Raw genomic sequence first — 14,167 nt, forward strand, 5'->3', positions numbered from 1 at the left:
CAATACCCAAGGCATGCCAAACCTCGCAAGTCCAGGGCCCTGCACACGTCATCATCGGGCAGCACAGCAATAGGCATACTTTGAGAAAGAGGCAGAGAGTATTTCCTTCACTGGGATAAGACTATACTGTACTGCTCCCTTTAAAGCACACACCCAGAGAAAATGCGGGTCTCCCTCCAAATTCCTCCAGAGGACCCAGCCAGGGAGGAATCTGAAGGAGACATAGCAGACATCAATCTACGCAAAGAGGACGAGGAGCTATATAGAGCTTTTTCAGTATCAGCTTACACAATCCCAAATCTGAAGACAAGGATTCCATTTTAGACGACAACACCTTCCTTACGAACTCCACCCACTGCAATGAAGGCCATGCCCTACACTCATCACAAAATATTACTGAGAGCAGTCATGACCCTGTAAAAGTTATTGGGGAACTACACAAGGCTTTCTCATGAACCCACCACATTTTTGGCCAAGTTCCCCAGGACACATGAACAGATCTTCTCCTGTAGTCTCCATCAACAAAATAGCAAACATGATCTGCAAAGATAATGTGAAAACCCATGCTTAGAAGCAGGCAAAATCAAAGTGAGGGTTGCCCTACCTGCTCTACAGTCTATATAATCACTTTGTGAGAAGTTTTAACAACTGGTCCAGCTTTGCCGATGTCATAATCCTATTAAAGGATGATTGTTTGTATTCATGAAGGAATAAATAAAACCATTTCTAGTAGAAGGAAAAAAAGGCAATAAAGAGTGCCAATTGTTACTTCTTCAAATACGACTCCCAATGTTTGCTGAAATATGTTATTTTCATTAGTAAAATAAATTTTTTAATATACTTACCCGATGATCATGTAGCTGTCAACTCTGTTGCCCGACAGAAATCTACGGTCGGGATACGCCAGCGATCGCTATACAGGTGGGGGTGTACACAACAGCGCCATCTGTGAGCAGGTACTCAAGTACTTCTTGTCAACAAGAACTCAATTTTCTCCTCGGTCCACTGGTTCTCTATGGGGAGGAAGGGCGGGTCCTTAAATTCATGATCATCGGGTAAGTATATTAAAAAATTTATTTTACTAATGAAAATAACATTTTTCAATATTAATCTTACCCGATGATCATGTAGCTGATTCACACCCAGGGTGGTGGGTGGAGACCAGCATACATGTTAACAAAGAAGCTAAGTATCCCGAATCTTATTTTAGCCGTTATTCAAAATAACAAACATAAAATAAATAAGTACCTGGTAAGGAAGTCGACTTGAACCATTACTCTGCCTTTTTTAAGTACGTCTTCCTTACTGAGCCTAGCGATCCTCTTAGGATGCTGAGCGACTCCTAGGTGCTGAAGTATGAAGGGCTGCAACCCATACTAAAGGACCTCATCACAACCTCTAATCTAGGCGCTTCTCAAGAAAGAATTTGACCACCCGCCAAATCAACCAGGATGCGGAAGGCTTCTTAGCCTTCCGGACAACCCAGAAATATTTCAAGAGAAAGATTAAAAAGGTTCTGGAATTAGGGAATTGTAGTGGTGGAGCCCTCACCACTACTGCACTCGTTGCTACGAATGGTCCCAGAGTGTAGCAGTTCTCGTAAAGAGACTGGACATTCTTAAGATAAAAGACGCGAACACTGATTAGCTTTTCCAAAAGGTTGCGTCGAAAATATTTTGCAGAGATCTATTTTATTAAAAGGTCACGGAAGTTGTGATAGCTCTAACTTCGTGTGTCCTTACCTTCAGCCAAGCTTGGTCTTCCTCATTCAGATGGGAATGAGCTTCTCGTATTAACAGTCTGAAAATAATAGGATAAAGAATTCTCTGACATAGGCAAAGATGAATTCTTAACTGAACACCATAAAGCTTCAGACGGGCCTCGTAAAGGTTTTTAAAATAGAACTTAAGAGCTCTTACAGGACATAATACTCTTTCTAGTTCATTTCCAACCATACGATAAGTTTGGAATAACGAACGATATTGGTCAAGGCCGAGAAGGCAGCTCGTGTTTGGCTAGAAAACCAAGATGTAGAACATGTAGCCGTTTCGGATGAAAATCCGATGTTCTTGCTGAAGGCATGAATCTCACTGACTCTTTTAGCTGTGGTTAAGCATATCAGGAAAAGGGTCTTAAAGGTGAGATCTTTCAGGGAGGCTGATTGAAGTGGTTCGAACCTGTCTAACATAAGGAATCTTAGAACCACGTCTAAATTCCAACCAGGTGTAACCAAACGACGCTCCTTCGTGGTCTCAAAAGACTTAAGGAGGTCCTGTAGATCTTTATTGTTGGAAAGATCTAAGCCTCTGTGACGGAAGACTGATGCCAACATGCTTCTGTAACCCTTGAAAGTGGGAGCTGAAAGAGATCGCTCTTTCCTCAGATATAAGAGGAAGTCAGCTATATGAGTTACAGAGGTACTGGTTGAAGATACGGATACTGACTTGCACCAGTTTAGGAAGATTTCCCACTTCGATTGGTAGACTCTAAGGGTGGATATTCTCCTTGCTCTAACAATCGCTCTGGTTGCCTCCTTCGAAAAACCTCTAGTTCTCGAGTCTTTCGATACTCTGAAGGCAGTGAGACGAAGAGCGTGGAGGCCTTGGAGTACCTTCTTACGCGTGGCAGACGTAGCAGGTCCACCCTTAGGGGAAGAGTTCTGGGAACGTCTACTAGCCATCGAAGTACCTCTGTAAGTTATTCTCTCGCGGGCCAGAGGGAAGCAACTAGTGTCAACTTTGTCCCATCGTGAGAGGCGAACTTCTGCAGTACCTTGTTGACAATCTAGAACGGAGGGAATGCATATAGATCTAGATGAGACTAATCTAGTAGAAAGGCATCTAAAAGAACCACTGCTGGGTCCGGGATAGGTGAGCAAAGTATTGAGAGCCTCTTGGACATCGAGGTTGCGAAGAGATCTATGGTTGGCTGGCCCCAGGTGACCCAAAGTCTCTTGCATACATCTCTGTGGAGGGTCCAATATGTTGGAATTATTGTCCCTTCCTACTGAGACAAACTGCTAAGACATTCAAGTTGCCTTGGAAGAAATTGTTACTAGTGAAAAGTCTAGACCTGTTGAACAGGAGAGGAGGTCACTAGCGAACTCGCACCATGTCAGAGAGTAGGTCCCTCCTTGCTAGGAGATGAACATCAAAGCAGGGAGTTGTCCGTGTTGACCTCCATTACTTTGTCTTGAAGGAGAGACCTGAAGCTTTTCCAGGTCAGACGTACTGCCAGAAGCTTCTTGCAGTTAAAATGCATTGTCCTTTGACTCGAGTTCCATAATCCCGAGCATTCCCTACCGCCTAAGGTCGCACCCCAGCCTACGTCCGATGCGTCTGAGAAGAGAACGTGGTAGGGAGTCTGAACAGTCAGGGGAAGACCCTATAAAAGGTTGATAAAGTCCTTTCCTCAGGTTAGACCAGACTTATCTTCCGGAAACCGGGATCGAGACCGCTTCTAGCGTCTTGTCCTTTTCCAGTGAAGAGCTAGATGAAACCGAAGAGGACGGAGGTGTAGTCTTCCAAGTGACACCAATTGAACCATGGATGACAGTGTCCTAACCAGACTCATCCACAGCCTGACAGGGCCGTATTCCTTCTTCAGCATCTTCTGGATGGATAGCAGGGCTGGGGATTGATCTTCTTGTTCAGCCATGTTCACATCAGAGGGTTCCTCATCCGAAACTGATGAGGAAACGGCAACGGAGTGGGCAACGTCTGACTCGCTGAATCCGGTCGCACTGGTGGATGCGTGACGGAGCCGGACACAAGATCATGGTACTGCTGCACAGTCTGTGAACTGCCAACCATGGGGATGCGAGGAAGTACAGCGACAACCCGAAACTGTCTAGACTGTCTGGGTAGTACAGACAACCCCTTATCGGGTTGCTGAGGTTGCCGCACTGCGTCACAACAAGTCACCTCTGCTGGTTGTTGAACGTCTTCCCAGTGACACACTATAACGTCCACAACCACCTCCGAGAGTAGCTTAACGTCAACGTGCGACTGGCAACCCACACTGGGTCGCACCGGTGGAGGAACCATCTCAACTGGCGGACGTGAGTAGGATACCTCAGCGTCAACAGGGCGTACAACCAACCGGTAGGAAGGTCGTTGGCAAGAAGGTTCTTCTCCGTAAAAAATCCTCTATCAAGGACTAAGCTTGGACTGCATGTCTTGCAACAAAGCCCAAGGTCTATGGGAGCAGGTATGGCAACAGACGGGGTTAGCGACTGAAGCGGAACCATTTACCCTTCCTGGAAGCATGTTATGCTTAAATTAAAGTCCATAGGAGGCTAAGCAGCTTAAGGCTCCTCTCCAAATGACAGAGTCCTCAAGGGAATATCAGAAGGAGGGAGAACAGCACTTTCTCATCTACAGGAACCATATCCGAGAAAAGCTAGGTTCTCTCAGTGAGGGTTTCACTGGTGCAAAAGCAGCAGACCAGAAGGCAACGTTATGAAACTGCTTGACAGTCTGTGAACTGTCAACCACAACAGGAGCGTGAGGACATACAGCACTGGTGTATAAGTAGCAGACCAGAAGGCAACGTCATGTAACTGTTTGACAGTCTGTGAGTTGGCAACAACCAAAGTTGTGTGGGGAAGCCTCAACTCCTGACTGACTAGTTAGCTGCGGGCGAGTGGCGGTAACCACAGTGTGTTGCGGAGGCTGACACACCGTGTCAAAACACGGCAGCTTGTGGTAGCTCACGCACGGCAACGGAGTGCTCTGTGTGTGGGAGTCATCATACATCTGGCAGGGTTGACTGTGCATGGGTGGAGGAGCTCTCACAAGAGTGTGAGAGCAGGAAGCCATGCCGGGCGCACAACCGTGGGAGGTGAAGGCCCACGGGTGCATCGTCAACCTTCTCCGCAGTCGGAGTGTGGGAGCTGGCAACAACAAAAGCAGAGTGCTGGTGCGTGGGAGGGGCTGCGGTGGGTTGCGGAGCATGCTGAATGGTATGCGGAGCATGCTGTATGGTATGCGGAGCATGCCGCATGGGTTGCGGAGAATGCCGCATAGAGCTGGAACCCGGCAGCTCTACAGCACCTTCCCACTGCTGATGCGGTAGCTCACGCATGTCAACGGAAGGTGCAGCAAGAACATGCGTCTGGCAGGGTGGACTGCGCATCGGAGGTGGAGCTCTCACAGGTGGAGTGTGAGAGCAGGCAGCCGCAGTATCTGCTGAGCGCACAACCTCGGCGGGTTGTAGGTTAACAGGTGCATTGTCAACCTTCCAGCACGATACTCCTGCAGGAAGGAGCAAGCTGAGACTGTATAGTCTGCAGCATGGACCACTAGGGTCTATGAAAGACAACAACAAACGGAGCTACTGTCCGTTGTGACTGAGGGTCTAAAACAGCTGGTGCGGCAACAGACGGAGTTACTGCCTGTTGCGGTACCACCTTGCCTCTCTTGGGAGGTGTGCAGTTGTCGTACTGCAGCGAGTCCGAACTGACCCAGTGGCTACACCTAGGCCGTTGGACTTGCGCGGAAGGGACCGACTTGCACTTAAAAGCTGCAAGATTTGGTCCATGGTTTCTGCGAGAAACCTCTTCCGCAGACGAGGAATAAATGGGCTCTCTCGTCTTTGTGTGGGTGGGGTGATCACATCGGCAACGTGTGTAGATACACCCGAAACCACGGAGGGAAACGTCTGTTCGTCGATCAAGACCTGTGGAACCCATAAGTCCTTCGACATTACTTCTCCCCTGGGCTTGGGAGCTTGTAAGAGGTATCGGACAAGGTGAACAACTGGCACGAACAAACGAACCCTCGAACGCAACACTGTAACACTTTGCGCATATCACTTTATCACTTTTGATTTTCTGTTTGCACTTATTTCACTGAACTCGAAACTTTAAGTGATTTGTACCTGAAACACGCAATCCTATCCTTCATTAAAAGGTAGTAATTGCGAAAACAGTTTTACAATGTAACAGAAAAACATAATGAAAGATAAAGAATTCAGTGGCTGGGAAAGAGACTAAACACTAGATCAAATAAACTACGTTTAAAATCTCTCACCGCATAAAGCCTGGGAACAAGAATAAAACTCTAGAAACGTTTTACCTTCTTCCCCTATAGCGACTAGGGAGAAGAGTAAAAAAAAAAAAAAAAAAAAAACGAGAACAACGTTACCCGCTTGAACGAAACGTTTATCCTCCTCTCTCTCCCTCCGTCTCTATCTCTCTCTCTCTCTCTCTTGACTTAGAACCTGAGAGATGAGCCCAATTATATATCGTTAAAACATATTATTTGTTAAAGGAAAAAAACTGAAAGGTTTCCCAAATAAAAAGTTCCTTTATTAGAATTAAAACCCTTTAAGCTAAGAAAGAATGAACGAAACGCTAGAATCGGTTTACTCTTACTGCAACGTGAAACCGTGAAATACTCTCTCTCTATCGTAACGATAGAGCGCATGTTGAACGTTCTGAACGTCAACAACTGCGGAGACTAAACTAAACGTTAGTTCATCTTTGAAAACAGTACGAGACTATCAAAGAAATTCTTTCAAAAACATTAAAATTAAAATAGCATAAATTCTTAACAGGAAATACGATATGACGGGCTCAATGTTAATTAACTTCGGTTCCAAGTAAGGACCGCCTACTATTAGGAAAGGTCGCATATAAACAAACATAAAAATTAAGTTTTATAAGTTTATAATAAATGGAAAGTTAATCGAAGAGGCCTATAAATGGCGGAGAGATATAAACTAAATCTATAACTTTGTTAAGCAAAATTACCAAAAACCTAAACACACTTCCGTCTAAGGGAAGGGTCGGTCATAAAAAGTGAAAGAGAGTCTATACTCTCTTCGACACCAACACTTCCGTCTAAGGGAAGGGTCGGCCATTTAAAAGTGAAAGAGAGTCCATACTCTCTTCGTCACCATAATTAAATCTATCCAAAACGAGTTCAAGTTTTGAAATGAAGATAAAACCCCTGCATAGCGAAAGCTCAAAACTGGAATAGTGTACTTCACCAAAAAGTTGTGAAAACAAATCCAGTTAGGGACGGCGTATTAGTAGGTCTTGCCGGTGGCACGACAGAGGAAAAATTGAGTTCTTGTTGACAAGAAGTACTTGAGTACCTGCTCACAGATGGCGCTGTTGTGTACACCCCCACCTGTATAGCGATCGCTGGCGTATCCCGACCGTAGATTTCTGTCGGGCAACAGAGTTGACAGCTACATGATCATCGGGTAAGATTAATATTGAAAAACCTAGATTCATGGGAGCAAATAAACGCTGTCAATGAACCTTTAACTTGGTAACATTGCATTGAAAACTTTACATACACTCCCCTACGTAAACTGAAAATAATCATCAAATGGCACTATATAAATCCACTTCAGATGCACTGTCATTGTACTCTTTATCTTAGGAAATTATTCGACCATAATGAAATGCAATGAACAAGACAGCATCCAAGCATTCCACGGAGATACAGTAATAAATTTGGCTTTAACACTGTAAATAACTAATTATTTAACTATGGTATTTTACGGACATATAACAAGCACTAAATGCAACCTCACACATACAACAAAAATAAGTCCCAACAAACCTGCTGTACTTATGTCTCCCACACTAGTTGCTGGCCTAGCAGCCCTATTAGGAGCATGTAGACCAAAGTTCCCAGCTCCATTCATGCTACCAGCACCGGTTTCAGAATCATCGTCATCCCAATCATCATCCCAGTCGTCATCCTGGCTCATCTATAATTAAATAAACTAGGGATAATTGTTGATTTGGCAGATTAAATGAGACATTCACTAGTGTACAGTAGTTAACAGTGTTGAAAACTTTATCTATTCCTTTTCTTTCATTCAAGAACAACCTAGGACACTATCCAAGACTGTGTGTGTAACACTACGTCTTATTCTTTGCATTAAATACAAACATTGAATAGGAATAAAAATCTAATGCAAAATGGAGAGAGACTAAACAAAACCTTCCCAGTCTTCCAGCCTCTTCCGCATAGTCTGCCTTCTTTTACACAAGTTAAACGCTAAGTAAGCTAATCGGTCTTTCAAGCATATAGTATAGTCTATCCTATTATAATCCTGCACAGAACTGCTTAGATATTTCAACGAAACATATTAAAAATTATTGTGTAGCTATACAGATTGTGCTCTAATTTTGCAAGGTTTTTATCTCTTTTTTTTTCTTATGTAACCAATTTTAAAGGACAACTCTAAAACTTTACACCTTGAAGATGACTAAATTAATAACATGGTTCTGAATAAGGATGTATAAAATCCAAGAACTATAAGAAAAATGTCTAAGAAATCTTAAGAGTATTCCAGTTGAGCCATACCTTCCTAACTTATGCATCACATAAAAAAAAAAAAAAATTTACATAAAAAGTACCAACAAACAAGACTAAGTGAAACAAAAAGGCATATGACATTTCCAGGACATGCGAGGAACAATATATTGAAGCATACATTATAAGTAACTTCAGGATACAATACTGACTTGCTGTGATACTGGTCTTTTCGTTTCTGTTTCTGCAGGCTGTGAAGTTGTATTCCAAGTATTATTACTATCCCCACCACCGCCAAAATTTGACCAGCCGTCATTCCATTCCGAACCTGTGTTACCACCTGTATTGGCATACTCGGCTGGTAGAGGAGGAGGGGGCATTGGTGGTGGTGTTGTCGATGATTCCTGCAATAAGAAGCGAGTTTCAAAAGGTGTGAAATGAAGTGTGGGTCTGGTATCACTAGTTTTGCCCTCAATACAAACTTGTTAAAAACAAATGGATAAGTCTTCAATGTCAATATAGGTTAAAGAAATAATGTTTACACTAGTGAGATCATTCCATGAAACTAATGTTTCTGCATAATAGAAACAATGCAGTGGAGGATTAAAATTCAAATTCATGAATCTCCATAATATTCATTCTTACTATTAACTTTAATAACATGCCACTCAAATAAGAAATCTTGGGTTACATGTAACAACATTTTAATCATCATGTTCCGTTCATCACTTAATTTTTAAAAAGTTTTCTTATCTGGTATATAATGGAATTACAATTGAATTAGGTTATGCTCTTGCTTTCATTAAGAAGTTCTACTCTGGCAGGTAATAAATACACGTTTACTAGAACATACAAAAACTTTTGTAGCTTAAATAGGACAAATTTGGAATAATTAGTATTTTTCGTAACCATACAAACCTGAAGTTCTTTACATAGAGTATTATCATGGCACTATTATCATTACTAGCTAAGCTGCAATCCTAGTTGAAAAAGCAAGATGCTATAAGCCCAAGGGCTCCAACACGAAAAAATAGCCCAGTGAGGAAAAGAAATTAATAAACTATATGAGAAGTTATGAACAATTATAATAAAATTGTTTTAAGAATAGTAAAAACATTAAAACAGATCTTAAATATATAAACTATAAAAGACTTATGTCATCCTGTTGAACATAAAAATATTTGCTGCAAGTTTGAACTTTTGAAGTTCTACTGATTCAACTACCCGATTAGGAAGATCATTTCACAACTTGGTCACAGCTGAAATAAAACTTCTAGAGTACTGTGTAGTATTGAGGCTCACGATGGAGAAGGCCTGACTATTATAATTAACTGCATGCTTAGTATTACAAACAGAATGGAAATATCTAGGAAGATCTGAATATAGAGGGTGGTCAGAATTTATAAAACAAAAAAACTTATACAACATGCATAATAAAGTAATTGAACAATGGTGTCAGATTAATATCTAGATCGGGAATAAGAAATTGAATAGACCGTAAGTTCCTGTTGGACAAATTAAGATGAGAATCAGCAGCTGAAGACCAGACAGGAGAACAGTATTCAAAACAAGGTAGAATGAAAGAATTAAAACACTTCTTCAGACTAGATTGATCACTGAAAATCTTACAAGACTTTCTCAATATGCCAATTTTTTATGCAATTGAAGAAGACACAGACTTAATATATTTCTCAAATGTAAACTTGCTGTCGAGATTCACACCTAAAATTTTAAGTGTCAAACAGAGTTAAAGAAACATTACCAATGCTGAGATCCGGATGTTGAGGACCAACTGTCCTCGATCTACTTACAATCATACTTGAGTTTTATTAGGATTCAACATCATACCCCATTATTTACACCATGCACTAATTTTAGCTAGATCTCTATTAAGGGATTCAGCAACCCCAGATCTACATTCTGGAGATGGAATTGAAGCAAACAAAGTACCATCATTTGCATATGGAACAAGGTTGTTTTCTACCCTGAGGAACACCAGATATCACATTCCTATAATCACTATGGTACCCATCAACAACTCCTTGCAATCTATTACTTAAAAATTCAATAATGATGCTGAGAAAAGACCCTCCCATTCCCAACTTTGAGTTTGAAAACAAGGGCCTCATGAATAACACTGTCAAAAGCAGTACTAAATCAAGGCTAATCATACAAACTTAATGACCGCAATCAAGGGATTTCTGTACAGCATTGGAGATTTAAGAAAGTATCACATGCTCCAAGGCATTTACGAAAGCCAAATTGAAAACTATGGAACAGATTATTACCTTCATCAACCTATTTAAGACTTTTTGCCAAAGACATTTAAAAACTTTAGATATAGGAATTATGGAAATTGGGTGGTAATCAATTGGACTTGAGCTACCACAAACACATTTACATAGTGGAGTAACATTACCAAAATTCCAACAAATGCTAAAAGCTCCTCTTCCTGCTAACTTGTGCAAAATAAATTTGGAGCTAAGAAATCTGCAGTCTCTTTATAAAAAAAACAAAGGAAAAATACCATTTGGGTCTACACCTCCATAACCATCTAAGTCCATCAAGAGAGCTTTAATTCACAAGATCAAAAAGCTTGACTAGTTTGTTTAGCCTTGCTCGGGAAAACAAGAATGAGGAAGATCAAGTTTCTCATTACTCTGCTTATAGTCAAACATCAGCCAAAAGGGTTGCCATTTCCTTTGGACAGTGAGTGGCTGAGTTATCTGGTTCAAGTACAGGAGGTACTGTTGCATCTACACTAAAGAGTGCAGATTTAAGGATAGCCCACCAGAAAGGGTTTCTTTTATGATTGAATTGTATTCCTTTCCAGTTAAAGCATAAAATCTCTGAGCTAAAGCTCTAAGCTGAGTAGTTATTCCATTCCACGTCAAATCCGATGTTACCTTTCCAAAGACAATAGGCCTCCTGCTTCTCCAAATATTGCAAGTCTACAATCATCATTGAACCAGGGTTTGTCTTTCACTTTGTATCTTAGCACACGAAAAGGTATACACATACCAATTATGTTTAATAGATTCTCTTTCAAAGGAACATCAGGATCCACACTATTATACAAATGTGACAAATTCAAGCCTGAAAGATCACTCAAATGCCATTCCAGTCTGCTTACGATTATATATAAATCTTACAAGAGTATGATAAATCAGGGACAGGCTGCTCAGTCTTCACCACTGATGAAATATGGCCATTTTAAGATTTTGATAGGTGTAACTACCCTCCGTTAGTTAGCGGGAATGGGGTAACGAGGTAACTCTCCACCTCGCTCACACCAGCACTATTAAGCACAGTCACTTTGCAATTGCAGCAGAACTTCTGGGGGAGGGTGATGGCAGGACCAGTATGTGAAGAGCTTATGGTTTGTAAAGTTAGGAAAACACAAATTTGGCAGTTGTTCTGGCACTAGATACAAACCTTATGCTCTTTACACAGAAGACTCGCCTCATGATGGGTAGATGTCCCTAAAAGCAAATGGTTGGCGACTGTTCCAGGGTGTCCCTCTGTACTACACACTAGTGAACCTGGACACCTCGTGATCCTAAAGAATGATGGCATGGGCAATCGGTGCTAGCATATAATTTAAATTGGGATGACCAGGTAAGCATAAAGTTGGAGCTAAATCCTTTTAGGCATTGCCCGACTCCACCTCGTATGGAGGACGGGGACATCAATATATGCATATACATCAGGTTACACAAAGAGCATGGTACCCACCTGTAGTCAGAGAAGGTCAGCTTGCAGAGTTACTCTGATGCTGAACCCCAAGAGGGGAAATGAAGTGGGAAGTGGCCCGTACCTACCACATTCATGCTTGTGTTACTTGCAAGTAATATCTGCCCTCAACCAACTGCTACTAGTCCTACTAGGGAGCCGAGGTGTTAGTTGACCAAGTTTTGGGCAGCTATCTCAGGCCTCAGGTGAATTTGTCTAGGTTCCTGTGGATTACATCTTGCAGGTAGTGGGCAGTGAAAATAGTAATTTCCACACGCCTGCTTGGAATACATCACAGAAAAATTCTTATTTAATACCAGGGGTGTACCGATACTCCCGACTTCATGGGCACGTGGACGGAAACTGGTATGAGAGTGGTCTTGGTGGATGGCTTTCTCAATTACCTGCCTGATCAAGGAAGAAAAATTCTTTGAAACCTTCCTTTCACTTTTCTCCGTGCTTACGAAGAGCTTGTTGATCTGTGGGCAGGCTCTTTGGGTTCTCTTCAAGTATCTCCTCAGCACCCTCATGATGCAAAGTAACAGCTGATCAGAATCATCCGTTAAGGATAGAAGATTCAATTTGGAAGGGCCCGAATCTAGGATCACTACAGCCAGCCATTCTACTAAGTATCACAGTAGACAAATGCTGTTCTTGTGTGCCCAGGTAAACACTAGGGTGAATACTCGTGTGAACACCCTAGGTGCTGTGGACAGGCCGAAACACAACACCTTTAATTGCTATATCTTTCCTCCAAACGTGAATCTTAGGTACTTCCTTGAGAATGAATGAATGAGGATCTGGAAGTACGTATCCTTTAAGTCTAACATCATGAAGTACAGAGGTGTGACAGCATGTCTGAGCATCTGGGCCGTCTCCATCTTGAACGGGTCTGACATACAAACCTGTTCAAGGTTGAGAGGTTGATTATTTTTTTTTTACCAGAAATAAGATACTGTAGGAGCCTGGGGACACTTCAGGGACCTACTGGAGAGCATCCTTCTCTAGCAGGGTCTGGACTTTGGCCTGTAGGACCTGTTCCTTTGCGAATCCCCTCGCATAGGAATCTGACATCGACATATGGAGGATTAGAGGAGGGGAGACTTCGTGAAAGGGGGGAGACTATGGCCCCCTTTCTTAATACGGAAACTGACCAGGTCTTCGCTCTGTACAACATCCACCTCTGACATCTGCACTTCAGGCATCCCCCTACCGGTGAACTGCCCTCCCTAGCAGAAAGGTTCTCGCATGTTCCTCCTACCTCCTTTAGCCATAAGTTAAAAAAGGATGCTTGGGGCCTGTGCAGAAGGTCTCTGCGGTGGAGGAACAGTTATGTGGGAGTGCGAGGTGATCGCCCTATGGAGAATTGATTCTCGACTCGCCTTCCTCCATCTATCAGTGACAGCCACTATGTCCTCCATGCTGAAAAAGTGAAGGGCCTTCTATAGGGGTGTTATGCAGCCTATTCACTTCTCTCTTTAGTACCCGTCTCGAGAACACATCATCGTGGCATCTCAAAACCCTGTTGACTCGCTGGTAACCGACGTTCTCAGTCAAGAACTCAACAGTCTTGGCTCCCGGGGAGGTAAGCCAACACCCATTCCTTCCTCTGAGGGATGGAGAGATCCTCAATCTTAATGAGGTAACTTACCATCCCTAACCCGAAATCCAATCATGAAACTGATTGCAAGGAACATTAGTAACCATTTCCATGTTGGCGGCATCAATCGCAGAGAAATGCACTAGCAGCGTTGCCAGTTTGGCGAAACATGAGTTTTGGGTTAATGCTAAGATTGCCAGGTCCGATGTAGAGGAGACGTGTCGTTCTCTACCATCTCGTAGCACTCCCTCTGCCAGACGTACGGTGGAGGAAGCAATCGAGAAGAGTTGGCCATACAAAGAGATTTTGGGAGGTTCCTGCCACTTGGGCGCAAGCCCTCTTTGCCGCTTCGACCCCCCTTGACCAAAGTAAGTCTACCTTAGTCTTGGTGGGTTTTAGCATATTACAGAGGAGGTCCAGGACCATGTTTCCCTACCACAGGACCTGATCCGGCTCCCCTAGACTGTTCACTCTCCTGATGCAGGCGAGAACTTGCAAAAAGAGGCGACCTGAATCTTTCTGCTCCAGGGGTGATATCTTGGGGCTGGGAATGGCA

At 42.7% G+C, this 14,167-nt stretch overlaps 1 protein-coding gene across 5 annotated transcripts in view; it reads right to left on the reverse strand.

The window, feature by feature from the left end:
- The window catches only part of LOC137625897 (sorting nexin lst-4-like), a 97,824-nt gene that overhangs the window by 51,472 nt on the left and 32,185 nt on the right, over positions 1 to 14,167 (reverse strand). For all 5 annotated transcript variants that reach the window (XM_068356862.1, XM_068356863.1, XM_068356861.1 and 2 more), the window contains 2 exons: positions 8,492 to 8,683; positions 7,578 to 7,728 (listed from right to left, as the gene is read on the reverse strand). In XM_068356862.1, the coding sequence (XP_068212963.1) occupies positions 7,578 to 7,728; positions 8,492 to 8,683 (343 nt within the window). The remainder of the gene's footprint in view (positions 1 to 7,577; positions 7,729 to 8,491; positions 8,684 to 14,167) is intronic.

Source organism: Palaemon carinicauda, chromosome 33 (assembly GCF_036898095.1).
Source record: "Palaemon carinicauda isolate YSFRI2023 chromosome 33, ASM3689809v2, whole genome shotgun sequence".
Lineage (NCBI taxonomy): Eukaryota > Metazoa > Arthropoda > Malacostraca > Decapoda > Palaemonidae > Palaemon > Palaemon carinicauda.